The sequence below is a fragment of the Rosa rugosa genome, chromosome 3, assembly GCF_958449725.1.
Source record: "Rosa rugosa chromosome 3, drRosRugo1.1, whole genome shotgun sequence".
In the NCBI taxonomy this organism is placed as follows: domain Eukaryota; kingdom Viridiplantae; phylum Streptophyta; class Magnoliopsida; order Rosales; family Rosaceae; genus Rosa; species Rosa rugosa.
The window spans coordinates 58,152,345-58,180,144 of NC_084822.1; the positions used below are offsets into that span (position 1 = coordinate 58,152,345).

The 27,800-nt window shown below is 40.1% G+C and overlaps 3 protein-coding genes across 4 annotated transcripts; 2 read left to right on the plus strand and 1 right to left on the minus strand.

Moving 5' to 3' along the window:
* Window positions 1-6,842: 6,842 nt before the first annotated feature.
* LOC133739694 (cytokinin dehydrogenase 7) lies at window positions 6,843-10,675 on the plus strand. The gene is made up of 4 exons (XM_062167483.1): window positions 6,843-7,684; window positions 7,840-8,127; window positions 9,032-9,294; window positions 10,167-10,675. Exons 1-4 carry the CDS (start codon window positions 6,989-6,991, stop codon window positions 10,483-10,485), a joined length of 1,566 nt encoding a protein of 521 aa, XP_062023467.1. The 5' UTR covers window positions 6,843-6,988; the 3' UTR covers window positions 10,486-10,675.
* A 4,942-nt stretch (window positions 10,676-15,617) lies between these two features.
* Window positions 15,618-22,375, plus strand: LOC133736472 (F-box/LRR-repeat protein 15). 2 transcript variants are annotated; one of them, XM_062163974.1, is made up of 18 exons: window positions 15,625-15,759; window positions 15,876-16,413; window positions 17,062-17,320; window positions 17,432-17,564; window positions 17,895-17,994; window positions 18,076-18,273; window positions 18,359-18,629; window positions 18,717-18,815; window positions 18,900-18,988; window positions 19,111-19,210; window positions 19,305-19,475; window positions 19,654-19,806; window positions 19,980-20,140; window positions 20,240-20,438; window positions 20,906-21,360; window positions 21,473-21,536; window positions 21,808-21,894; window positions 21,988-22,375. In XM_062163974.1, the coding sequence occupies exons 2-18, from the start codon at window positions 15,989-15,991 to the stop codon at window positions 22,069-22,071; spliced, it is 3,048 nt and encodes a 1,015-aa protein (XP_062019958.1). In that variant the 5' UTR covers window positions 15,625-15,759; window positions 15,876-15,988; the 3' UTR covers window positions 22,072-22,375. The 2 variants fall into 2 exon arrangements, with proteins under 2 accessions (XP_062019957.1, XP_062019958.1); XM_062163973.1 differs by having other exon boundaries at window positions 15,618-16,413.
* A 182-nt stretch (window positions 22,376-22,557) lies between these two features.
* LOC133739592 (uncharacterized) lies at window positions 22,558-24,610 on the minus strand. Its single transcript, XM_062167377.1, has 7 exons — window positions 24,394-24,610; window positions 24,210-24,249; window positions 24,010-24,080; window positions 23,724-23,818; window positions 23,344-23,411; window positions 23,013-23,123; window positions 22,558-22,870 (listed from the first exon to the last, which is right to left on the minus strand). The coding sequence occupies exons 1-7, from the start codon at window positions 24,578-24,580 to the stop codon at window positions 22,738-22,740; spliced, it is 705 nt and encodes a 234-aa protein (XP_062023361.1). The 5' UTR covers window positions 24,581-24,610; the 3' UTR covers window positions 22,558-22,737.
* Between the last annotated feature and the right edge of the window lie 3,190 nt (window positions 24,611-27,800).

Sequence of the window (27,800 nt, forward strand, 5' to 3'; positions counted from 1 at the left end):
GAGTGAGCCCATTGTCATATGATGTGTGCTAGGAGTGTTTCATAAGCAGCATTACAAGTGGACAATGGCACAACATGTGACCAGCGTTTTTGCATATCAACCAACATCATTAGATATTTAAACGTCCGCAAGTTGGTGGAATCAGTCCACAGAATCCCTACGGATTCTATGTGAGAACATAATGAGTATTTTCATATCCTTTGCATAGGACGGTCTCAGTCCTAATTTTCCTAAGGAAATGGCTTTGTAAAATGAGCGAGAGGCCTTAGAAGTAACCAAGGAGAGTTTTGGTTGGGCCTGAGCGTTTGAAACGCATATTGAAGCAAAGTTTGTGACTACATCACCCATCGTGGTGTCATGACCATGGGAAGTGGCATCCATGGCGTTATAACCATGGGGATTGACATCCATGGCGACATGGCCATGGGTAGCGCCATATATGGCGTTGTCACAAGGGACTTGGGCGGCCATATGGCGCCCCAAGACAGCTGCAGCGCCAGATGCTGCAATTATTGCGGTCTTGCTAAGTCCAGGAACCAAATTTTGATTCTTGCTTCATTTCGCTCAATGGTGTCCATGTGAAGTCTTTAGTAGACGGATCATCATATCATGACCAGGGTGACTTATCCTGTCGAGACAAAGCCAATATGTGTCTAAATCCAAGAGATCTTCTCTCATAACTTTATTGGATTTAAGAGCTCGAATAGTGACATAGAGTCCACTAGAGAGACACATAAACTTCTCTAAGATGCGTCTTCGTTCGCAATCATTAGAGGCATTGCAAAGGAACTCATTTCTGTTCTCTACATGCATTTTCGCATGGAATCCGTTGGCTATCCATAGGTGCGAGTTGCCCTAAGAGCGTAGAGAGTTTCTGTGACATTAATCAAGGTGCCATTTGGCAAGGAGAACTTGGGCTATTCCATGTCCTTGAATTAATACTGATGGCCCAGCCATCGTAGTCACAAAGTAACATGCTCATGAATCAAAATGGAGTCATAATGAAAAGAACTCAAAATTTTATTCATAAGCCAACGGAGTACATCATTGTCTCTTAACCATTAGGAGAATCTAATCCAAATGCTAGCTAATGCAAAACAATGGTAGTAGTCTAACTTCTTTCGGTAATTCCAACGCAAATGTGACCAGGTGAGTAGAGAGATGTCGGTGGAGCAAAGCTCGCTTAATTACCACTTATCTCAAAACCTTCCTAGACATCACATTTACATTGAGTACGCCTACTTTGAAGAAAGACTAAACCATAGGCATCTACTACAAAAATAATATGGCAATTGCCTACATCTCTAGGAAAATAAAGACTTAAACAGAATTGGCGATCTATTGATCCCAGCCAGATTCGTAGTCTTTAACCCTCCACTCTAGATCATCTTCTTGATATTCTTGTTCCACATAGTGAGCTTCTCTTGCTTCACAATATGCTTTGTAGGCAGTGACAAGTTCTTCACGAGCTCTACAAATGTGTGCCCAATGATCAGACACTCCACATCGAGAACATACATCTCTTTGCTTGAACTCCATTGATTGAGGCTCTTTGAAAGCGTCATTTACATGGCTCTTAGTGTTGGTGGCGCCACCAACATGGCCAGAGGCGTTGCCTCCCTCTCTCTTTCCACGTTGACCTCTTCGGTTATGTGTTCGCCTATTTTGGCGATTACCTTCCCAAGTAGAGCGATTATATGGACCAGAACGTCCTGAGGTATCCCTAAGGTTAGGGTTTCGCTCTTGGCGCCTTCTCTTAGGGGCGCGACTATAATTGGATTCCGGAATATGCTCTATTTCCACGGATTTCGAATTATAGTTCTTCACAAGGATGTTGTCATGCTTTTCAGCGACATTCATAGCTCCAATGAGCTCATGAAACCTTGTGATTCGTCTTGTAGTAACATCGATTCGATAGTTCTTAGCAACCATCAATGCAGAGACGGGGAAAGTAGAGAGAGTCTTCTCAATCAACATCGCATCTGTGATCTCTTTACCACAGAATTCCATTAAGGATTTAATGCGAAGTGCTTCCGAGTTGTAGTCAAAAACTGACTTGAAATCACAGAAGCGGAGGCTATGCCATCTCACTTCTAGGTCAGGAAGCAGGGAGTCACGGACATCGCCAAATCTTTCTTCGAGTGAGGCCCACAGCTTTCTGGGGTCTTCTTCATTCATACACTCGTACTGGAGCAAATCATCCATATGACGAGTCATTAGGATGATGGCTTTCGCCTGATTTGCCTCTAAGGCTGCTCTATTTGCTTACAAAGCTTGAGCTTGCTCAACAGTTAGCACGTCCTGGCTAGGCTCGAGAATCATATTTAGGATTCCATCGGCCTTGAGATGCTGGCGGACATCACGAACCCACCTGTGATATTCAGAGCCAGTTGTTCCTAATAGAGCAAAGTCCAATTTGTTCAGGTTACTCATCCTGAAAAAGAACAATAAATTAGGGTTAGTTTCGGAGCGTGAAAGGCTACCACGAAAACGTATAAAATTTCTGAGCGTAGTCGCTTCCAAGAAATTAGGAATTTCCGAGCGTAGTCGCTTCCAAGAAATTCGATTCCAAGAGGGGTTGGATTAGATCGAAACAATGATGTATGTGGTCGATCGTTTTTCTTCTCAACAAACTCTAAGTTTGGAGGACTCTACAAGCTCCAAGCTTGGAGTGAGCACGAACCCCCACAGTTCCGCTATTGGTCTCCCCTATGAAGAAGAAAGGGGGGTAGAAGAAGGGAGGTTGAAAGTCCCCGAGAAAATAAGAGAAATTGAATTTAAAAACTCTAAAAAAACGGGAACGTTTAATAAAAATACCTCGAAATAAGTCGCTGGAAAATTTGGCCGGAAAAAGTGGCCGGAAAAGTCGCCAGAAAAGGGTTGACCGGCGTTGACCTAGGGTGCTGACGTGGCGGTCGGTTGCTGACGTGGACGCTGGTGCTGACTGGACGCTTATGCAGGCGTTGACGTGGCAGTGGCCTAAGGTGGAATGACGTCACTAGGCGTGGGCTGATGTCACTGGGCCACGTTGCTGGGCTTCTAGGCTTCGTTGCGCTTCTGGCTTGTGGGCTGCGCGCAAGACTCCTGGGCTCGGCTGGAGTTGGGCCCGGCTGCTGTGCTGGTGCAGGGAGGAAGGGAGGCTGACGGTTCGGAGGTGCAGCGCTTCTGGTGGCCGGTCTGGACGTCTTTTGGCCGGTTCCGGGAATAATTTTTCCGGTTCCGTGGATCTGGGGTCAAAGTGCTTCTGTTGGTGGAGTATGGATGTCAGATTCAGAGGTTAAAGCTTCGAACCGGTTGGGGGAAAAACTATCACTTCCGGAGGCTGGTTCGGGTCTTTTCCGTCCGGTTCTGAAGGTGGCGCCGCCGGTTCTGGACTCCTGGTGTTGAGATCTTTAAGGTAGGCAGCGGTGGTATCTGGGATTTGAAGGCTACGAATTTAGGGTTTCAGGGTTAGGGCTTGTGCTGATAACGTGTTGTAGAGAAACTGAATTTAAGAGGAATTTGCTGTGTATTCTCATTTATAATAGGGGCCTCTTTATATAGAGGATTATAATGTATAGAATCTCAATCATACAAGGAAAGTAATCGTACATTGAATAGGAATCTAGATCATTCTAATTTAACCCTATTACCACTAGGTCAAGTAACCTAGAGTTTGGGCCAAACACATAAAAGAGAGATTTCCTTATATATATATATATATATATATATATATATATATATATATATATATATATATATAGCCCTTCTTGGCTATATATATATATAGCCCTTCTTGGCTGCGGACGTCTATTCCTACGCTAAGGAACAGATTTCCAGTTTTGACTCACTTTTCGATCACTTTTTAATCGTTCAGTTTTTAGGTATATATGAGTAGATCACTTATGTAAATTTTCAGCCAAATTGATGATCGTTAAGGCATCCAAAACTGCAATTTACTATTATAAACACGAATGGTTCCGGTTCGACATATTCGGTTCGTTCGTGTAAATTGCAGTTTTGGATGCCTTAACGATCATCAATTTTGCTGAAAATTTGTAGAGATGATGTATACATAAAGACCTAAAAACTGAACGGTTAAAATGTAAAAATATGATAAAAAAGTAGGTCAAATATGGAAATCTGTACTTTTTGCTTAGGTACGGATATCCTCACCTGAGCAAAGTTGTATATACATAGAATAATTTTCAATATATATATACTCTTATTTCACTAATTTTATTAATCTCAAAATATTTTCAATTACTACTATATTTTGAAACACGTGATTTTTTTTGAGATTTTGAGCAGTTAATTATATTCCGAAACATAGTGAAATTTTTATCAATTGGTCCGATAGAAAAGTAATGATTTTATTAAGATTAATACTGTCACCAAAAATTAAGTAGGTGCATGCGTGTATCTTGCTGACTTAATCAAACATTCGCCAAACTATCAAGTTATTTATAGCTAGCTTAATTTGTAGTCTCACAAAACCTCCGGACCAAAAAAGAAGAAGAAGTCTTACAAAACCTGATCACAACAGATGGCCCGGCTATGCATTTGTTCCAAATGTAGCCTCTGGAACTGGAATATAATAATGAAAAGAGTAAGTCATGGCCACCTGAATCTTTCTTCTCTGCAAATTAAAAAGTCATGTGAAAATCCATTTCAACAACCTTGATTTTAATATTCTCGATGAATTAGGTTTTACTTTTAATTTCTCAATAAAATAACAAATGAAAACAACTCAAAAATCTTCATTCGACCAAACTTTCATTAATCTATTCTTCTTAGCTAAAGCAGTCATGGTGTACAAGCATTAAGGAGGGGCGTGATAGTATTGTTGACAAGTGAAATGTTCATATAAATAATTCCAATGTCAACATGTGAGAGGAAGGAACAATGTCTAAGCAATTTAAATAAGAATTTTCAAACAGAGATTACTTAAATAATTGCGTTCGTGGAGTTCCTTGATTACTCAAATTTATTGGTAATCTGTTAACAACCTTGTCAATCTCAAAAAAGGAAAAGCTCCCGAAAACTCGGAGCTTCGTATACCAAAACCTAGGGTTTCGTGCGGCAGAGCGGCGGCATCGGTTTCGATCACTGCTTGCTAGAGGACGTCTTCCGACGTCGATCTCGTCTAGTGTGCGTTGGGCGTGTGCAACGGCAAGAGTTCTTCCGGCGTCGGCTTTGAAGGCAAGGCGGGTCAGATCTGGACTGCAGATCCGTGGCAGAGCTTTGATGCGCGGTGTTTCGGACTGGTGTCGACGTCGGGTTCTGGATTGGTGAGCGTGCAGTCGTCACAGACGTGGGTTGGAGGTGGTGATCGGATCCTTGCAGCGGCTTCAGGCGAATAGGGCCGAGGCTTGGAGGCGGACTTGCTTTCCGGTGAGGTTTGGGGACACCCACACCAGGCTCCGTCACGTTTTTTCAATGGTTGAAGGGCGAGACCGACCACCGGAAGTGCTGGATTGGCAGAGGTCGTTTGTGTCTGGATAGTAGCGGCTCCAGCGAGCCTACCAGGGTTCCCGTGCTCTCCGGTCCAAACTTCAGAGTGAGGGCAGTGGGAGTTGGGCTGGGCTTTTGGACTTAAGCCCACTTTCCCTCCTCTTTCTGATTTGGGCAGAAGATGGGTCGGGCCTTTTGATAGGTTTGCTGCGGGCTGGGCTCAACATTACCCTATATCAAGGCTGTTCACTACATTGACGGGTGGAAGGGTACACCAAGATGGTCTTAGGCCCCAAGCTAATCAAGGCAGATGCGGAGAAACTAGGGTTATGTTAGAATAAATTTAGTTAGTTTTGGCTTTTTCCTTTTGGTTTTTAGTTTGCATTTTCCTTCTTGGTTGTTAGTTCTTGCATTCCCTTTCGGGTTTTAGTCTGACTGCTTGTGCAGTTAGTTGAGCAATGAATGTAATGGGTGATCTTCGGATCCCCTAGATTGACCATGTACGGTCGTTATGATCTTTTCGATCATTGGAATATATTCCATTTCTCTCAAAAAAAAAAATTTTATTGGCTAATTGATGAGTGATGACTCTTAGTAGCTGCCTAGTGCAAGAAAATCGTGGAGTTCCTTGATTACTTAAATTTATTGGCTAATTGATGACTCTTAGTAGCTGCCTGGTGCAAGAAAATCGTGGAGTTCCTCTGAAATAGTAACTACTATATCAGGATGTGCAGCCTTTGGCATAGTTAAAGAGGCGAAGTCAAATATATTTAGTACATGTTATGAACAAGAACATAGTTGACATTTTTGGGTCTGGCTTTACATTTTATGTAAATTTGTTTTCAATTTTGCCAGTGATAGAAAATTACAATATCAAGTTCAATTTCATCCTCCAACATTGTGTTGCTAACTTGCTAGCCATTTTCAAGTACCCATGACCCTCTTTTTTTGTTTCTTCCTCGGTTACTAAAATTTCATTCTCTAAATTCAGCTCTTGCCAAGTAGAAGAATTTTGTTGCGATATGCCAAATTGTTTTTGACAATCATCATCAAACTAAGTTCTTGTGAGTTTATATATATGAAGTTATTGGATAATTCGCTATAATGCGGAGTTGTGTCGTAAATGACAAGAGCATTTTCAAATCCAACCCATAGTATTTAAAATGTTTTTGGCCTTTCATGCAGTAATCACCACAAGCTTGAACATAAAACCAAATTTGAAAATTCCATTGTTTTGTTCTCAGATAAAAGAAATAAAAATCGTGGAAGTGGCAGACAGAGGATTTCGATAGGATCACAACGTCAACAGAGTATTGAAGGTAGGATGACGTCAAAAAAAAATAATTAAATTTAATAATCCGGAGCTAACCAAACTCAGCCGCTATTTAAGCCTAAACTCCAAACCGTAACCAACCAAGTTATAAAGCTTCAATCTTTTAGAGAGAGAAAGAGAGAGAGTGTCTGACTCAGCCTACAAAAAGCTTCTAGCTTTAGAGAGAGAATCCAACCACGCCGGAAATTTAACAGCCACCGAAATCTTTCTTCACCGGCCAAGATGATTGCTTACCTGGAGTGTAATTTCGTCCAAGAAAACGAAACCGAATCCCAGCCCTACGACGTCGTCTCCGGCCTCTGCGGCTCTCTCGACCTCCAAGGCACCATCGACTGCGGAGACGACGCCGAACAAGCCGCCAAGGATTTCGGCGGAATGAACTCCCTCGCTCCCCTCGCCTTCGTCCGCCCCGCCGGCGCCGGCGACGTGGCAAGCGTGGTGAGAGCGGCGGAGAATCTGAATCTGACGGCGGCGGCGCGCGGCAACGGGCACTCCATCAACGGGCAGGCCATGGCGGATCGAGGGCTGGTCCTGGACATGCGGGCCATGGAGGACCATTTCCGAGTGGTGAGGACGAGCAATGACTCCGGCTACGCTGATGTGTCGGGAGGGGCATTATGGGAAGATGTGTTGAAACGGTGCGTTCGGGACTACCGGATGGCGCCGAGGTCGTGGACAGATTACCTCAGCTTAACCGTGGGCGGCACTTTATCCAACGCTGGCGTAAGCGGTCAGGCTTTCCGTTACGGCCCGCAGACCTCGAACGTAACGGAATTGGAGGTCGTTACGGGGAAAGGCGAAACTTTCGTCTGCTCCGAAGCGGAGAACTCGGAGCTCTTCTTTTCAGTTCTTGGCGGGCTGGGCCAGTTCGGCATCATCACCAGAGCTAGAGTCTCGCTCCAGCAAGCCCCGGACATGGTTGGTATTACTTAATTTCCAAATTACCCTCCCCTTCCTCCGCATTTGTCTTTTACTAACAGAAAATTTAAAAGCCTCCGATTAATTTGAGTGCATGAGCAACACGTTTACGGTACGTAATCCCGGTTTCTTTTTCTTTTATTAATGGTGATTAGGTGAGATGGATAAGGCTGGTGTACACCGAGTTCGATGCCTTTACTCGCGACGCAGAGTCGCTCGTCACTCGCCGCCACGAGAGTAGTGACGACGACTCCTTCGACTACGTGGAAGGCTTTGCGTTTATGAACAGCGATAACCCGGCGGACGGGTTGCCCTCGGTTCCTCTGCACCCGGACCAGATATTCGACCCGACCCGACTTCCTGAGGAAGCTGGATCAGTCCTCTACTGTCTCGAACTGGCTTGTCACTACCGGAACTCTGACGACCCATCAATTGTTGATATGGTAAGTTCCAAAAACCCGAAACGCTAGCATTTCTTTTTATTTATCTATCTCCTACACCGGGGACTACAGTATCCCCTCTGCACCGTATATTCGTAGCCGTCGGATTTTTTTTTTTTTTTTTCTTTTCTTTTCCGGCTATAGTGTGCGTCGTCATGGCTCTGCATTACGGGCCAAAGTACAGTTGTGCGGGCCCCCAGTGAGGACTGAGTTTTGACCTAGGTGGTTGCTAAGTGGGGCCCGCGGACTCGTTAAGAATTTGACCTTGATTGGGTTAAGTGAGTCCCGCGCAAAATTGTCCCGCCAGACAGTGAAAAAGTCAAAACACTCAGAACTCACTCACACGTGTAAGTCGCTCGTCGTTTAAGGACGGCCTTTATTCCCATTTCCCTTTCCCTTTCTCCTTCGCCATCATCATCTCTTTCACTGTGGACTGTGTACTTACTGCTGAGTTAATTAACCAATTAGTTCAGTTTTTTTTTTTTTTTTTTTTTTGTTTCAAAAAATGCTTTTTGTATCTATTTAATTTCCTGTATGGGAATTCTTATTGGTTGGTCGCTTGCTTCAACTTGAAACTGACAATACGCCTTATAGCGTATCTTACTATCTTCCATTGGATTTTCTGACACTGTACCGGCTTGTAAACGCCCATGCCGTATCCTATTTATTACGAGTATGACACTCTGTTCCGGGGAGAAAATAGTAAAAGTGCGTCAGTAGACGTCGATGATTGAGATTTTGCTGACACCGTGGTCCCCAAAGATCCACAAATGGCCAAAAAGGCCATCATTTTCTGGAATCTGTGAATCATGAATGCCATGTCTCTTGTGGGGGCTGCACTGACGGAAATGCCCTCGTCTGATGACGCTAATTTTTTGTTTGTTCCTTTTTCTTCTCTCTTGTTTAGGGCGTGACAAGGCTGCTCGAGGGCCTAGGATTCGTGGAGGGATTGGAGTTCCAAGTGGACCTGGGATACGAGGAGTTTCTATTGCGTGTGAAGCAGGCAGAGGAGCACGCCAAGGCCAGCGGCATTTGGGACTCTCCTCACCCCTGGCTAAACCTATTCGTGTCGAAATCGGACATCGCGGATTTCGATCGTGTAGTCTTTAAGAAGATCCTCAAGGACGGAATTGGTGGGCCCATGCTGGTTTACCCACTGCTGCGTAGCAAGTAAGTCCTCCCTCTCCCTCCCTCTTCTTCTTTGGTAATCATGACTACATTGAGCAGACGTGGAAATTGGATAACCTTGGATGACGAGGTTCACTGCTCTTTTGCCAGTACGAATTTTCCACGTGTCAGTTTGTTCTGGTGGGGTCCGAAGTTACGGTCATTTCCAATTTGTCACGGACCGACGTCGTGTCATGGTAACAATTATGTGATAACATGAAGGGTCAGAGATTTTTATGCATGTGAGATATATGGCTATTTCGAGCGCTTTGATGCGGTGCCACGTGATGCATGTTCCGAATGTGAGAGAGTCGAACCCACCCTGTTGTGCTGATGGGAGGGTTGGATCTTACAAAACCTGCACCCCACCGTAGGGGATCAGAGACCTGGTGTTACCATTTACGTCACGTACGTTAGGTAGTTTGGTGGGCTGGTTAGCGTATAAGCAAGCGTAGGAAGGACTTGCAGGACAAAGATACGGTGGGGGTCCCACATAGTAGAATAGTTTGTAATATTTTATTTATTTAAATAGAGTGCTTTTCGCCTACTAACCTGAAAAATTAGGTCAGGAGATTTTGTCATTATACTAATACAAAAATAGGAGAGACAAAGGGTATTTTGGTAAATTAGAGTCTACGATGTGGATTCTGTCTCTTTCGGGAAAATGACTAATCAGAACCCTTCGTCTCTGACTCCTTGTGCCATTTGAGGGACGACAAGCATCTTTTATTCTCTAGTGGGATTTATCGCTTAATAATGACACCATATTTAATTTGTCTGGCTCTAACTTTTGTAATGTACGAAAATACCCTTCTGTAGCAAAGGCTTTCGTATTGTTGGCTTAAACTAACCAATAATATTGATTATGTTACTAGGTGGGATGCTCGTACGTCCACAGTGTTACCGGATAGTGAGATCTTCTACATAGTGGCGTTGCTGCGGTTCACTCCGGCCTACCCGAAAGGCCCCTCTTTTGAAAGCCTGGTGGCTCAAAACCAGGAGATTGTACAGTACTGCACAAAGAAGGGTTTCGACTTCAAGTTGTATCTCCCGCACTACCGATCGCAGGAGGAATGGAAGCGGCATTTCGGGAATCAGTGGAGCAGATTTGTCGAACGAAAAACTTGTTTTGATCCGATGGCTATCCTCGCTCCTGGACAGAAAATTTTCCCGAGAATTATTCCTAAACCCTAGCTAGCTATAACAAATAGTCATTGTCATTTCAGGTTCATTCGGTGTAATTTTTTCTCCTCTTTTGTATTATGCTGGTGGGGCAGTACCATTGTTGTTGTCAATCGAACATTTCGACAAAGAAGCTAGCTGTTGGCAGCAAATTAATGTAAAGGAATTAGTGTGAGCAAAAAGATATCGATCTTTTCTATTAGTTCCATTCATTTTCCACTAATTAATGACGAAAACTAACTAAATCCAAAAAACAGAACTCGAAATAAAAATTATCGCACATGTAGTCAATGAGATGACTGCCATGTTCGTATATTGAAATGTGGCCAAGACCATCATTGTTCTGATTCAATTATACATGACATTGATGTTGTGCGTGTCTTTCTCAGGATAATAATTGACCAAGCCCATCTATCTTTTCCAATCTTTACACTGCTTTTTTCCTTTGACGCTTTTCATATGTTTAGGTTGAATTATTTAGTTTTGGACCGCTCAAATTATGATAGGATCTTATCTTAGACTCTTAGTTTATCGTATATATATGATGGTGAATCTTAACAGGCTGAGCTATGTAGCTTTGATGTTCCAGTAGTTCGAGACTTCGAGATGATATGACTTCAACTTGGTGGACTAGTTGTCTAGTTCTCTTTTCAACATGAAAAAAAGTGTTCCTAAATTAAGCATGAGATTCTCTGTTTTCATGCGAAAGATTTAAAACCGATGCATGCGTTAAAGTGAAATGCCATGCATAAAAGGCTCGCTTTCTCTTTTATCCCACTTGTTTTTTACAGCCTCGAGCTTTGCTTTGGCTGTGTTTGTTTGGTTTCAAGGGAAATCAAATCTTCGACTGGGTTTCTTTATTATCTTTCATCTTGCTTTTTCGTTTCAAACTTAGCTATAGCGAACTCTTTTATTTTTCTTTTTATCCCTTCTTTTTCTGTTATGAAAAGTAGAGAAAAGTTGAAGTATAGTGGAGGAACGTACTTGGCTTTAGAAGGCAATAATAAGATCATGATTTCTTGTAAGGTGCACCAAAGCCAAGCCATGGGATTAAACAAGTGAATAAGAAGAAGGTAAAAGTAAGCAGGGGGTGTTTCGTGGCCTCGATCTATGGTTTAATCCCATGCAGATTAATTAAGAATCGTATACGTTCTTTAACGTGTCATGCAAATTATATAGTCGCAAATAAAAGTTAACGTATCTCTGCTTTTTGGTGGCATATGTATTCTTCTGTGTTGGAAGGCTGCGAAAAAACAGAGGCAATGGCTGAAGGCTAACCTCTCTCTCTCTCTCTCTCTCTCTCTCTCTCTGAACATCGATATTTGTGTTTTAGGGTTCCTCTCCCATGAACTTGTACGTACAAAGCTAGGAACACTTGAACCATGCAGTTACCTCTAGCTAAGCACGTGATGTCAGTCTTAGTTTGAATTAAGATTCGTTTCAGATATCGGAATTAATGCTTTATAAACTAAACCATAGTGCCCCGCTCAGCTTTCTTTTAGGCAAATATATGTGAACATTATGTAAATCGTAATACGTTTAGTAATCCACTTCTTAGTAGTGACAAAAAAATTATTACCTTAGTAATACACTGAGATGAAAATTAAGCCAGTAAGTAATTATGAATAATGGTTCATGTCGTTAGATTAACATATATAGTCAACTACGTACGAAGATATATGGGATGAAGAAGTTACGGTTGTACTTGACGAAATCGGGACCGGTCGTCTTGATTGTAAATTTTTTGTTGCATAATCACCAAAATTGATACCAAGTGGTGTAGACCACAGCAAAGATGTATCCGACGTTACAAACTATATAGAGGTTTTGTGGAAAATAAGTGTAGGTATAAGTTTTGATCAACTTGGTGTGTTGACATTCTATACAAAACGGGAAATCATTTTTGAGGTTTAATGGATTTAATATCTTTTATTCATTTAAAGATATTTTTATGTGTGCTAAATTGTATTATTGATTTCCTAAGTATTTTAGGATTTGGTGTCCTTAATTGTTTATATTTTGTTAACACAAAAAGATTTGTTTTTCCTTGTAGAAGGCGGATTAGGGTAAATAGCTGTTTTGGTTGTTTTGTTTTGAGACGGCAGCTATTCCAAAAAGGGTGGAAAAACATACGACATAGGAAGAGAACTTAGAACGTAAGAAGAGTTTGAGGCGTCTTGCATGTTTGCTAATTGAGTCTTCACAAGAGTCAAAACACGTGGTCCATGTTTAAGTGTTTTTTATTATTGTTTCATATGCATAACTTCTCTTGAGATCAGTAGAGGAGCTGTGAAGAAAGAAGAGCGATATTTGGTGATCGTTCAAGTGAAGAAGGAGTTCAAGACGGAAGACAAACTTGGTATTAGTTTTCATCTAATCATTGTAGCCAAGCTAGTGCTATTCAAGTTTGTAAAGAATATATCATTCATCATAAGTTAATTCTTATTTTGGGTTCTCAAGAGTAAGAGCCCATCAGTGTTTTTAATATCAAATTTGAGGTTTTCACTGCGTAACCAAAATCTGGTGTTCTGTTTGTTAATTTTGGTTTCTGCTGCTCAGTAAGGATTGATCCATAGCTTGCAATCCCCATTTTACAGAAAACACATTATGTCCTTGTATTTTCAATAAGTCACATACTAGAAATGAAGAGAAATAGATTAGAAACTCAATAAATGGAATGGAAAGGAGAAGGGGGATCTGAAGTCCGTCGGTTTCTGCAGCTCACCATCAGCTTAACCTCTCCGTACCGGCAACTAAGCCGATCCGACACCAACGATGCGGCATTGGAAGCCAAAAGTCCATGCTAAATTGCTAATGAGTGAGACTTCCAACCTACTTTGTAATCCTTGGCATTCCTTGCCTGAGTAGCCTCAAGCCCGTACCCAAGAGAGCATTTACACGACATGTGATGGGCCTAATTATACAATCTCGAGCTGATGGATGACATAATAGCTCTCAAAGAAAGGAGAAAGCTTTCGATAATGGGCCCGTTGTGAAGTTTGGTCCTGAGGCCCAAGAAGGTTTCTATTTTCAGCCCAGTTAAGTTTGAGGCAACCCAGTCAGAGAGTGTTGACTTGACTACGAAGTAGTAGTAGCAGTAGTAGAAGTGTGGTGTAGAAGAAGCTTTGCTTGCTTTAGGAAGATTTTGCGTATTTATCAACATCTTTTTGTCACCATTGATTATGTCGGTGGGGCCTTTATGTTCCCCTATTTGGGGGTCGATGACTCTGTCTATTGTCCAAGGTTCCCCATGGCCAAACCATAATCATTCCTAATTATCTTTTACCCAAACCAAATTATTCTTGCTTAGCACAACTAATACAAAACACTTTAACTACGAAGTTAATCTTGTATTTTCTCATTTCTCCGCATAACATGTAGTTTTACATTGTAGCCGTAGTGGGACATTATTTTAAACTCCACTCAATGTGCGCATTTTTTAGATAATAATATGAGTGTGAGGTTATGTCTCTTGCCTTATTATATTACAACAAAATTTTAAAATACTCTAGATATCTAATTTTTATTTTAAAAAATGTACAATTTTGGGACATTTAACAAAATTTGAAATGCCCTAAATAAATTGTTGAAGAGAGAGGTTCACCAACTATACGAGATGCACTAATTATTTATTAATATTTATTTTGAGTTCCACAGCCCTATCCTGACACTTTAAGCACATGAATTAGTTTGACGAAAGATTTAGATGATATATAAGAAAATGAAGGCAAATAAATCGACCGGGTATAATTTTTCAAAACAGAGAATTAGTGTGAGTCAAGGTGTGGAAAACGTGAAAAGAAGTGGTTGAAGTATGTCTCTTTCTTCTTTATCAATATTATCATTATGTTATAAAGTGAATAGTTTGTGCATTTATTTCATTTATTGTGTACTATACTACTATCTAATATTTACAATATTTCTTTTGTATTATTACTCACCACTCTCCGCTCACAGAAGAAGGCCTTCTGCCAATAAAACTAGTTGCATGGAATCTTTTAGAACAATTTTAGTGGAGTGATTGTTTTTTTATTTTTTATTATTATTTTTTTTTATCAAATGATATTTTTTTTACTTATAGATAATATCTTAATTACTAATCCCCTATTCATTTGTTGCAAATAAAATATCTTCATGAACACACATGCATACATACACCTACCAAAAAATCTTATAAATGTTCGTATTTTTTGGTTTAAAGAGCAAGTATTTATTGTTTATAGTGATGTTTTAAAGGAGAATGTCAAACAATTAATAAACCAAAAGTAGGTAATTACAAATCATGACCTGTCCACAAGGGCCACGTCAATATTAAGCCATGCTAGATTGTATGGTACCTAAATGTAATCACCCTGGTAATAGGTGCTAGTAACCAAAATAATCAAGACAATGTCAGGGGTGTAGAAGAAGCCATGTCATAACATATTCCAAAAGTATATGGGATCGCCCTGCATAGAGGGGGCTACCCGGGGATCCCAAATACTAGCTCAAGAGTGATTGGGCCTAAGAATCACAACCAACTGATGATCTGTTCAGATCCAAATTCTGTTCAGATCCAAATTCGGCCCGAACTCAGAGTATATACCCAGGCCCAACTAAAATTGCGTAGGGCATCTAGTTAATTGGGTACCCAAAGCCTGACTCGTTTGGGAATTATTGCGTACTCGAGCAGCGAGGGTTAACTGTATCCAAAATAAAAAGTTAGAGTGTTGATGTGGTTGCAATCAATGACATTTTTGAAAAACACCACATATTTTGTAGTTTTTGTTTTACGTAAAATTGTAAGTATGTTGACTTGATATTTGAATTTTGAAGATACTCTATATGAAGCTGTATTTTCTTTTTTCATAATTATTTATCTTCGCGCGCGCGTGTGTATGTATATATATGAGAAGTTGTATCTATCTTCATATATAAGCTGTGAAAATTATGGTAGTACAATAAAAAGAAAATAAAAATGTAGGTTAAGGTAAATAAAAGAGTTACTATTTTGCGACCTCGTGTAAAGCATAATTTCCTCTTTTTTTCTTTTTTTCTTTTTCTGTTTTCCCGAAAATGATAGCATACTGACGCAACACCCAAACGACGTCGCATCTGTTGACTTATATAGGGAAATTTAATCATTTTTAAGAGAGAGAGAGAGAGAGAGTGTATTGCAGTTTCCGTTGTAAGTAGAGAAATGAGAGAGAGAGAGAGCCAAGGTAGAAGAATAAAAGCATCGTCGGCGAATCAGCTCTCAGGATCCCCCTTCCTTCCTTCCCTCCCCTTCAGATCCCACTAATAAGTGTCTCTCTCTTTCTCTCTGATTCTTCTTCAATTTCAATTTCAATCTCTGCATGTCCATCAATTCCTCTCTTTCTTTGTTTCCCATCAATCAAATCGCCCCCCTCTCTCATTTCTAGGGTTTCTTAATTTCTTCTCCCCCCCCCCCTCCCTCGTTTTCTGCGGCAATTAGGGTTTTAATTCGGGGCGGGGATGTATCGGATCGTGACCTAGGGCTTCTTGCTCCGAATGTATGAAGATTTGGTGCTGCCCGTGCTTCACCGTAGAAGACGAACCGGAAGAGGAGGAGCGTAAGGAGGCCATGAAGGAGGGCGATTTCGTAAATAAGGTGAATTCCGAGGGGGTTATGGCGAATGAGGTGGACGAGGCGGAGGAGGAGGAGGAGGTGGTGCCGCGATTGGAGCTCGCTGCCAGTGACGGCGGTGGCCGTGACGACCACCTGAGAATGTTTGAAGGGATGGTCCAGGCAATGCGGAGCGGGACCCACTGGGACGAGTCGGTGTGTGTTGGCGCTCTCGACACGCTGAGGGCCGCGATTAGGTCTCCTCGGTGGTCGGAGGGCGAGACTAGCTCGGCTCCGGTGGATGCTGCCGCCGAGGAGGAGGACGGCGATCACGATTCGCATCATAAGCGAGCTAAAGTTCACTCCTTTTCTCAGTGAGTTTCTCGCTTCCTATCTGTCTTTTTCTAATTTCTGTGGCCTCCTGATTTTGCTTGGTTGTTAATTTTAGGTTATTTGCTTTTAGGGTACTAGAATTGCGACCTTTAGTAGCTACTAGATGATGTTTAATTGGGGCCGTGGTTCGTAATCTATAGTTCGTTTAGTCTACAATAGTGTGACTTTCAACTGGGGACGTTCGACATGATCCTAATGAGTTTACCATTAACATGTTTGGCGCTTTTATGTTCAATGCTGCAATGAAATAATTTGGTCCATGATATATCGGTTCTCTAACATCAGCAATCCATTAAATCTGCATTGGGGATACAGACGATACGGGTTAAGATGGACAGTACAAGTGCATTAGAATTGTTGGACCAGTTTTGCAGTGGCGACAATTCTGCATTATTGGGTTATTATTTTGAAGTCAAATTCTGATTAGCCATATTCAGTCACTTTGTTTAAATGGTTTGCCTGTTAGGAGAAATACGATAAACAGCTGCTTAACTGGTAGTGTTATATATTTTATTTAGACTGATGATGCACTTGCAAAATTATTAGAAGGCTTCAGAACTTGTTTGTTTGACTTGACATGGGTGCTACACTGTCTGCTATACTTATGGTTGGTGTTGACTTTCTTGCAGTGATTTCCATTATGCAATGGCAATGTCTTCAGGTGCTGGAAATTCTAGTTCCTCTGACAGAAACTACAGCAGAACTCAAGGCTCTAATGTTCTGTATAAGAGCGAAACTTTTTTCCATAGTTTTACACCGACCATTGGTGGTGAGGAGAATCCCTATGAATCTGGCAGTGGGAAAGATGATGAAAGAGATAAGGGTGACACTTCAACAACTGAAGATTTTGAAGTTCGTATGGATCTTACAGATGATCTATTACACATGGTAACCATTGTCTCCCGTATATACACATTTGTAGTATTTAAGGAGCTCTTATCTATTTTTGGCTTTAATTTGATTCCCCTTATGACCATCATTTTGTATTGTCCTTGTTAGGTTTTCTCTTTCTTGGACCACATCAATCTTTGCCGAGCTGCAATAGTCTGCAGGCAATGGCGAGCTGCTAGTGCTCATGAAGATTTCTGGAGGTGCTTGAATTTTGAGAATCGGAACATATCTGTAGAGCAATGTGAGTATTAGCTTATATTTTTTCCGCCATTTAGTGCCAAGTCTTTCTACTCAAGTCTGACATATTTGAGATACATCTGTGCTAAATAGCTTGTGATACTTCTGTTATGACATGTTTATCGGGTATTGTTAATGTATTAGTGAAGTTTATACGTCACTGTGGATCTGTCAAATTTAGTTTGCATTTTGAAAATGTGTGAATCTTAGTAATAGTGCATCTATTCTTTGTTCAACATTATTATTAATATTATTATTATTATTTCTTGGATCAGTATAGTTTTTTCTATGTAAGATTTTTAAATTAGGTGCTAATTAGTTCCTGCAATTGCAGTTGAGGATATATGTTGGCGGTATCCGAATGCCACAGAATTGAATATTTCTGGTACCCCAGCTATTCCGTTGCTTGTGATGACAGCGATCACATCATTGAGGTAAATTGTTTCCTTTTTTATTTTTTGGGGGTAACCTTGTGATGATTGTTGCTTATATATTTTTTCGTTCACGTATCTCAGGAATCTTGAAGTTTTAACTCTAGGCAAAGGGACAATAGGAGATCTTTTTTTCCATTCCTTGGCAGATTGTCTGATGTTGAAAAGTTTGATAGTCAATGATGCTACTCTTGGTACTGGTATTCAGGAGATACCTATAAACCACGATAGACTGCGTCATCTTGAACTGACAAAATGTCGTGTTATGCGCATATCTATCAGGTGAAAAAAGTTGGAAGATTCTTAACTCAACCTTCTCAGGTTGTCAATTTTGTTAAAATTATGTGCTAAATGCAACCTTTTGCAGGTGTCCACAACTGGAGACACTGTCAATGAAGCGCAGTAATATGGCCCAGGCTGTTCTCAATAGCCCTCTTTTGCGCGATCTTGATTTAGGCTCTTGCCACAAGCTTTCCGATGCTGCAATTCGTTCAGCAGCAACTTCTTGTCCCCAATTGGAGTCACTAGATATGTCAAATTGTTCATGTGTTAGTGATGAAACACTACGTGAGATAGCTCTTACTTGTGCAAATCTCCATGTTCTCAATGCATCATACTGTCCTAATGTATCCCTAGAGGTTAGATTTTAGAGGTTGCCATTGTCTTTCTTTTAGCAATATATGGATGATTTGTTATCTGACTTGCTCCCTTGCTTTTCTTTGAAGTCTGTAAGACTGCCAATGTTGACAGTTCTCAAGCTACACAGTTGTGAGGGCATCACTTCCGCTTCCATGGTTGCAATATCAAATAGTTACATGCTGGAGGTTTGTATCTTGTGCCAAATATTGGTCTTTGTTATTGCTGTTTCACCAAATGCTGCAAACACAATTTAATCTGACCTGTTGCAGGTTTTGGAGCTTGACAATTGCAGCCTTCTTACGTCTGTGATATTGGATCTTCCACGCTTGCAGAATATTAGACTAGTACATTGTCGCAAGTAAGCTTTTTCTTCCGTTTCATCCGGCCTTCCCTCCTCGTGAAAAAAAAAAAAAAACATCTCTCTCTCTCTCTCTTATCTGTTCGTTTTCTCATATAACATTTAAATACGTACTTCTACAGATTTGCCGACCTGAATCTACGAACTCTCATGCTGTCATCTATAATGGTGTCTAATTGCCCTGTGCTCCACCGTATCAGCATCACTTCAAATTCACTTCAAGTATGTCTTTTGTTGAAACAATCAGGTTCTTCTTGTTTAATGTCTTACTTATTTATCAGCCACACGAAACCTGAATGGTCTTTTGGACTTGCAGAAACTATCATTGCAGAAGCAAGAGAGCTTAACTACATTGGCACTGCAATGCCCAAGTTTACAAGAAGTGGATCTCACAGATTGTGAATCTCTAACAAATTCTATATGCAATGTTTTCAGTGATGGTGGTGGGTGCCCTATGCTTAAAACTTTAGTTCTCGAAAACTGTGAGGTTTGTAGACGTTTCTTTTCTTATTAGCTGACTTAAATACTGTTGACCATAGGTTTTGCTAGGATAGTCAAATAGAGAGGGTTGAATCTTCCTTGTTTACTGCATTGGTTGTTTTTGAGTTTTGTTTTGGCTGTAATGCATTCTTCTTTAGCTCACATAATGGTTTTATTTCTTTCAGAGCTTAACAGCGGTTCGATTCTGCAGCACTTCTTTAGTCAGTCTTTCACTTGTTGGTTGTCGGGGAATCACTTCTCTTGAACTGACATGCCCATATCTTGAACAAGTTTCTTTGGATGGTTGTGATCATCTTGAAAGTGCAGCATTTTTTCCGGTAAGTGATAATGAGTGTGGTGTAATACAACTTTTACAATATATTGCTCTTACATGAATATAATATTTCTTTTATGAAATATAATTTTTTTATTGCACTTTTTCTACTGTATGTTAATTCTTCCATTGAGCAGCTAATAGAGAACTGAATTCTTTTCTCATCCCTTTCTTCAGGTTGGTCTTAGGTCACTAAATTTGGGAATATGTCCCAAACTGAACGCCCTCAGTATCGACGCACCAAACATGGTGCTGCTTGAGTTGAAGGGATGTGGTGTGTTGTCTGAAGCATCAATTAATTGTCCACTCTTAACGTCTCTGGACGCTTCCTTTTGCAGGTTATGTTCTTTATCATATTTTACTTCTCTAACCCTAACCTTCCACTCGTCTCTTTGTGAAGACCAAACTAAAGCTTTAATTTATTTTGTACAATGCAGCCAGCTTAGGGACGATTGCTTGTCTGCAACTGCCGCTTCATGTCCACTGATTGAGTCTTTAATTCTAATGTCATGCCCCTCTGTTGGTTCTGATGGACTCTATTCTCTGCGCTGGCTTCCAAATTTGATTGTGCTTGATTTGTCATACACTTTCTTAATGAGCTTGAAGCCAGTATTCGAGTCTTGCATTAAGCTAAAGGTAATTTATACAACCTCATACTAATAATAATTGGAGTATAGATTTTCCTTTTAGTTCCTCAGTTACAATTTTGGTAATTTTGGTTGTGCTAACTCTGTAATTTGTTAACACTTTCAATAAAACTAACTGAATCTAATGTTAACTTTTATTTTTGAGTTGAGACAAGGAGAGGGTGCTGGAATTGATTGATTTGAGTTTTGCATTTTATTCTTGTTTTTAAAGTTTATGGTGTTAATTTTGGAACAGAACTCTAAAGATAGCAAGCTACAGGGTGTACATTCTCCATATTGAATTTGCAGGATCAAAAGTGACATGACCCAAACAATTAGGACCAAAATTGTACTTCAGTCAGTAATTACTGTCATATGTAGATTGAGTCTTATGTGTCACCATGTATCTTTATTTGAAACTAGATAATGTGTATATTGGGCAGATCCTCTTACCTTATTTTTTCCCTTCTTCTTCAGGTTTTAAAATTACAAGCATGCAAGTATCTATCTGATTCATCCCTGGAGCCTCTTTACAAGGAAGGGGCTCTTCCAGCTCTCCAGGAATTGGATTTGTCTTATGGAACCCTCTGTCAGTCTGCTATTGAAGAGCTTCTTTCTTTCTGTACACAGTTAACTCATGTGAGCTTGAATGGCTGTGTGAACATGCATGACCTGAACTGGGGTAGCAGTGGTGGGCAGCCTCTTGTAACGTCTAGTATCTCTGTCCCATCACTTGAATATATCCATGAGCCAGTTGAGTATGGAAACCGGCTACTGCAGAATCTCAACTGTGTGGGTTGTCCAAATATCAGGAAAGTTCACATTCCAGTAGCAGCAGGTTGTTTCCATTTGACTTCATTGAACCTTTCTCTGTCTGCAAATTTGAAGGACGTAGAAGTTGCTTGTTTCAACCTATGCTTTCTTAACCTGAGGTAAGTTTTTTTTTTTTTTTTTTTCTCTTTCGAAAGTTCTCTTTGCATGGTTGGTCCATAATTTTTTCGTTATGCTCTCCTCATCTCACTAACATTTGTGTCTCTTATTCAGCAATTGTTATTCTTTGGAAGTTCTGAAGCTTGACTGTCCAAAATTGACTAGTCTCTTTCTTCAGGTATGTATTTTGCCTCTTATGCAAGTCACTTTAGGTTGACTATGATTTTTTCTTTTACCTTTCTTTTTAGTTTTTTATTTCATTTGCGATACTCACTGAACACTGGAAATTCAGCACATCTTTTTTTTTTTTTTTTCTTTTATCTGGTTTATATATTCAGGTGCGCATTTTCTTTTGTTTGGCCATGTTTTTTCACCTTCCATTATTTTGAAGGACTTCCATTTATTGCTTTTTTGTTCCCTAATTTCATTTTCTTTCTGGGAATTTTTAGTCTTGCAACATGAATGAAGCAGCAGTGGAAGCTGCAATATCAAAATGTAGCATGCTGGAGACTCTTGATGTCCGTTTTTGTCCCAAGGTCAGTACAAACTTCAATTCCTGTGTGCGCTAATAATGAGGAAAACCTTTCCTTTTAATGGAACCCAATATTGATTTTTGTTGCTGGTGACAGATATGTCCATTAAGCATGGGAAGATTACGTGCTGCGTGCCCAAGTTTGAAGCGCATCTTTAGCAGCCTGTCACCACAGTCATGAGCAGGAGCAAGGAATGCATCTTTCTGGTCAGCAAATGATTTGGTCATCAATCAATGAACTTCTATGTAAATGGTTTTATCTATTTCGGTTGCACTTGCTTTGAGAATATAGGTAGCAGACGTGGGCGTCTTATCTTGCCATACAATAAGTTTACCTGGGTTGTAATGTTGTATGATTGTTTGTTTCTTTTAATTCAATTTTTCAGATTTGGCGAAATTCAAAACAAGCTGAATTCTGTGTTTGTATAGGGTACTACATTTGCGTCTGTATGTGATGATACAATAAATTATATTTGTTTCTAATATTTCAAATTATGATTCAAATTTTCCGTTTCTATTTATTTATTCACCTCTGTTCAAAACTATATGCCCGTGTATGGCGGCAGAAGGACGGTGCCCGCGAACTAACGCCTTTCAGCTAATATCCCCGTGTATGATAGTAGTTGTAAAATGATTTCCTCTTCAATGAAAGACAAGAATATTTACAGTTGTAGATGTAATGAAATGAACCGAGAGATATAACATGAACACTCCATTCCCCTACTCGTTGGGTTTGGAAGGCAACTCTTGTACTAGATACTTGATTGTATGTGTTGATGAAAAAAGAAAAAAATGGAAGTTTACAATGCATCCATGTTCTGTCTGGAGAATTTGATAGGGGATGAATTCATAATATGGATTGCAATTCCTTCAGTTCTGGGTCTGAAATATCAACATCTGCATTCTCTAATGACATCCTATAAGAATTGGCCGCGACCTTCCCCTTGTCTAGCACATCTGAAGGCACAGTTTTGAGGAGGCTGCAGAAAGTATGGTCAGTTTTCAGAAACTGTAGCTTTGTGGTGTATGCAAGAAATTAGAGTATGGAAGAACGGGATGATGATGTATGATGTTTCAGGCAACAAAATAGAGGAAGAGTAAGGCAATACTGTAAAGATTCACCTGTCCAATGCATTGAGGGCAGTATTGGTCTGTGTCTTCATTGAATTGACTGAAGCTCCTGGGTCATTTCTTGTGGCGCGTAAAAGCAAGTTATCTAGTTCCTCCAAGGCCCTTCAAAATGAAATTTCACAGGTATTAAAAGTGAGTGGAAATCAACCATAAACTTGTTGCTGTTCTTGTGGTCACATTTCAAAATACTCGACCCCTTCAGAAGTTTAAAAGAGGAAGTATTCCAAGTTAGGTAGCTCTCACCAACCATCATTGTATTCATCAGAGAACAAAAGGAAGACTCTGCGTTGAAATCCAACTATGTTCAACAAAGTGATAGTACCTGAGACATTGATCGACACTGGTAGAGGCAATTTTCCCATCGCCACTGTCTGAAGCATATTGTGCCACCTACAGTTCCGAAGAAATTTCCAAAGCTCTTATGAATTCATGCATATAAAAAACTGCCATAAAGCAACTGCGAAATAAGCTTCAAAAGTCTCTGCATTTTCCTCCTAGTGTTTATTGGAAAAGTTAGCCAGATTTTTCTTCCATACACATGTAAGCTAAGGCACGAGGCAAAGGCTTATAGCCATTCTAGTTGAATCTTGCAAGTAACCACACAGCACAATGCTACTCTATCTTTTGAAATGTAGGAATACAATGCATCAAAATTGAAAGAGTAAAGCATCAACAAAAAATCTCTAGGAATCCTAAACTTACAGCTCTAATATTAACACGAAGAGACGCTGCAGGGCCGGAGCGCAGTAGAGACCGACAGGTAGCAAACTGCGGCTGATCATTTTCCAGAGTTTTCTCTACACGTATGGAAAGATCATACAAGCACAAAACTTCATCAATAATCACTCTATATCACAATGTTGTATATATATATATATATATATATATATATATATTCATCAATAATCACTCTATAATGAATCATCAACCATGACAAGGACAATAAATCATTGGCCAAGCAATAGAACAGAAGGAAAAGGTAAATTACCCAAGTCCTTGATTTGTAACTGGGTCAATATAACCGGTGATACATAAGCCTCGAGCGGGTCAAGCTTCTTCCTGATTCATAAAATTTCGCAAATTAGTTGGTCACTAAATAAGCTGTTTCCTGATTCGTCAAATTTGGAATATTAGTTGGTCACATAATGTATTAAGTGACAAAAGCTCAAGACTGATCAAATTCGTTACCTTTTCACGTACTTATCGAACACGCCTCCAGCAACAGCATCTGCCCCAAGTAAAAATTTTATTCATGCAAAAGATTAAAAAAAAAAAAAAAATTATTTGATTTGTTGCCAATTACCAAACAGATTTAATTAAAAAAGAAAAAAGAAAAATACCAAACAGAGTAATGGGGATTAGAAAGGCGTACGGTCAGGGGAGATGAGCAAATGTGAGAGAGCGAAAGAGAGGGAGATGGAGACCAATCGCCTGCTTTCCCGCCAATTTGGGGGTGACAGTGCGCTCCTCACTGGCCGGAACTTGTTTGCTCTAATAGAGACGGTTGAGGATCTGAAGGGGTTCGTGCTAACGTGCGCAGTGGCGTTCAGTGTAGCCATTGCCTAACTCGGAGACTATCGAGGCGAAGCTGGGACTTATCCGTTTACCTATGGGGAAATTACTTATCCACCCTCAAGTAATTAATTAATGGGTAATTAGACTACTTGCAAATCACTGTATGTTCATACGACCGCTAGTGTCCAAATACAGCGGTGGAGAGCCAAGGCTTCTCTGGCATGCGAGTTGTGAGGGATCTTAATTTAGTGAGGGTTTTAGATCTTAATTTAGTGAGGGTTGCTTACATAAGAAACCGTTTTTAAAAGACTATGAGGGACAAATGAATTTGACGGCTGAAAATTAATGCATAGTTTTAAGTCGTTATAATTTCAGTTTTTTTTTTTTTTTTTTTTAATTTAATACATTTGTTTCTCAGAGTCCCTTAAAACTGTCCAGTAGGTAATGTTAATTGTTTGATATTTTGTTGTATTTGTCCATAAAATATTTGCTATTTTTCTTTTCTTTTTATTTTTAATAATTTAAAATGAGATCCAAATTCGAACATAATCTAGTTTTCTTTATTATATATAGAGAAAAATGCACCAACAGTTTCTCAACTCTTGTGCACCGGCCAGTTTGATACCCAGACTCACAATGGTATCAATGTGATACCTAGACTCAAAATTTGCTATCAACGACGTACTTCCGTCAAATTTCCGTGACGGTTCTGTTAAAGAGGTGACGTGGCAAGCACTTGAAGGAAAAAAAAGGGAAATGACCAAAATAGCCCAACTAGCTTCAATGACTTATCTGTCCTCAAAATTATTTATTTATTTATTTAAATAATTCTTTTTATTATTTTTCTCTCCTCTTCTTCTTGCAACAACGCATAACCGGACCACCAGAATCTCGCTTGATACCCTCGTATAAAACCAGAAACCAGAAACCAGAAATGATGAGAGCTCGTTTGCTCTGGTTCACTCTCGGCTTCTCCTCCGCCGGAGCTGCAATTTCTCACCTGATTTGGAAAGATCTTATTGTCGACCGCACCGCTCTTTTCTCTGATGTAAAACCAAACCTCACCAAACTCACAACCGGACCATTGTGAGTCTGGGTATCAAACTGGCCGGTGCACAAGAGTTGAGGGACTATTGGTGCATTTTTCTCTTATATATATAAGGAGGTCCTTAAATTAGCTTAAGGAATAGATTTCCATATTTTGACCGCTTTTCGATCACATATTCATATCTTAACCGTTCAGTTTTTAAGTATATATGAGTAGATCATCTCTGCAAATTTTCAGTCAAATTGATGATCATTAAGGCATCGAAAACTGTAATTTACACGAACGAACTGAATCTGTCCAACCTGAACCATTGGTGTAAATTGCAGTTTTGGTGCCTTAACGATCATCAATTTGGCTGAAAATTTGCAGAAGTGATCTTCTCATATATACCTAAAAACTGAACGGTTAAGATGTGAATATGTGATCGAAAAATAGGTCTAATGAGCGATCCCTTAAAATGGCAAAAACAAAGGAATCCCTCACTAGAAGGGCCCCTGTTCATGGTTGGACAGATTCAGTTCGTCGATTGATATAATCTAGTTTGATACCTTAGCGATCACTAATTTGGCTGAAAATTTGTAAAAAACTATACATTAGAACTTAAAAAATGAATAGTTAAGATACTGAAATACGATAGAAAAGTAGGTCCCACAAGAGATTCCGTAAAATGACCAAAAAATAATAGATCCCTTAATGAAAGGGATATATATATATATATATACAGGCGGGTTCCAAAGAGGGCGTCCGCAGTTTCGCTAAAGTGCGGACGGCGTTGCTGCAGCAGCTTTCAGACGATGACGGGGCGGCGGGGCTTGCCGGATGGAGGCCGGAGGCATCCCAGACAGCTTCTGGGCAGCAATCGAGGTCGGAGGAGGTCGATGTTGCAGGTTTCTAGGCAACGACCTCACCTGCAACTGTAGGTTCCTGGGCAGCGCTCCAACCACGTCGCCGACGACTCCACCAACTGCAAACCAGTCCGTCCGACCCCTAGCCTCCGTCCGGCAAGCGCCGCCGCTCCGTCGCACCCCGAGCCGAGCTGCAGCAGCGCCGTCTGTACTTTAACGAAAGTGCTGACGTCCTCTTTGGAACGCCTCCGTATATATATATATATATACAGATCAAATCCAGAGCGGAGCTCCGCTTTGAAATTAACGTGTGAAGTTCGAGTTTTGGACCACTTTTTGGTTGCATATCCACATCTCGACCGTTCAGTTTTTAGGTACTAGTGTATAGATCATCTCTGCAAATTTTCAGCCAAATTGATGATCTTTAAGGTATCTAACTCGCTTAAACCAATGGACGGACTGAATCTGTCAACCTGAACCGTACTAGCTTTAAGGTAATTATCAATGCCTTAGCGATCATCATTTTGGCTGAAAATTTGCAAAGACGATCTATACACTAATACCTAAAAACTGAACGGTCGAGATGTGGATATGTAACCGAAAAGTGACCCAAAACTCGAACTTCACACGTTAATTTTCAAAGCGGAGCTCCGCTCTTGATAAGATCTGTATATATATATATATATATATATATATAAGGTGAGAACCCCATCAAATGGGTTTTCAATCTACAACCAAATTATTATTATCATTGTTGATAATTTCATTATTCTGTGAGTGGAACGTCATGTTTGAACCTCAAGTACGGTTATAAATATATTAAAAGAGAACATTCTAAATAATAGAATGTACGTGTCTCATCTAACCAAACATCATCAAGATAAGAAAGACCAACAAAGTGTGTCAAGCAATTAGCAAATAGTTTTGTCATAGTAACCCATTATCTCTTATCTCCTTATTACTTTGGCTAATTTGCATTTTCTTTACTCCAGTTAATGATATATAGTGACCTCTCTTAATCTTTGAAATTTTTTACTTCCTATCACGCCCCTATAGAGTATAGATTACTGAAAAGGAAAAAAAAAACAAACCAATTGCACCCAGGTCTCTTAAGAACAGAAGCCCATTTGACAGAACTCTCTCTCTCTCTCTCTGAGCACACATCTTTCTTTGCATTGTTGTTGCCTTGTTGGCCAATCCAACTTGCAAGATGATCGAATAAGATGATTTGCTGAATTTGGATCATAATATTTCGTAAGATACTAATCCAAATAGTCACTATCTTTTTGAGTTTAAATTCAAACACCAATTAATTTCTCATTAATCTAGTAGAATAGGAGTAATGATGTGATCAACTAATATAGGGTCCAA

Coding starts and splice junctions, on each gene's coding strand:
- LOC133739694 (XM_062167483.1), top strand. CDS start 6,989: ATGATTGCTTACCTGGAGTGTAATTTCGTCCAAGAAAACGAAACCGAA. Junction 8,128..9,031: donor ACCCATCAATTGTTGATATG/GTAAGTTCCAAA, acceptor TCTCTTGTTTAG/GGCGTGACAAGGCTGCTCGA. Junction 9,295..10,166: donor TACCCACTGCTGCGTAGCAA/GTAAGTCCTCCC, acceptor TTATGTTACTAG/GTGGGATGCTCGTACGTCCA.
- LOC133736472 (XM_062163973.1), top strand. CDS start 15,989: ATGAAGATTTGGTGCTGCCCGTGCTTCACCGTAGAAGACGAACCGGAA. Junction 17,321..17,431: donor CAGATGATCTATTACACATG/GTAACCATTGTC, acceptor TGTCCTTGTTAG/GTTTTCTCTTTCTTGGACCA. Junction 21,895..21,987: donor ATGTCCGTTTTTGTCCCAAG/GTCAGTACAAAC, acceptor TGCTGGTGACAG/ATATGTCCATTAAGCATGGG.
- LOC133739592 (XM_062167377.1), bottom strand. CDS start 24,580: ATGGCTACACTGAACGCCACTGCGCACGTTAGCACGAACCCCTTCAGA. Junction 24,250..24,393: donor TTTGCTCATCTCCCCTGACC/GTACGCCTTTCT, acceptor TACTTGGGGCAG/ATGCTGTTGCTGGAGGCGTG. Junction 22,871..23,012: donor GCCCTCAATGCATTGGACAG/GTGAATCTTTAC, acceptor TACTTTCTGCAG/CCTCCTCAAAACTGTGCCTT.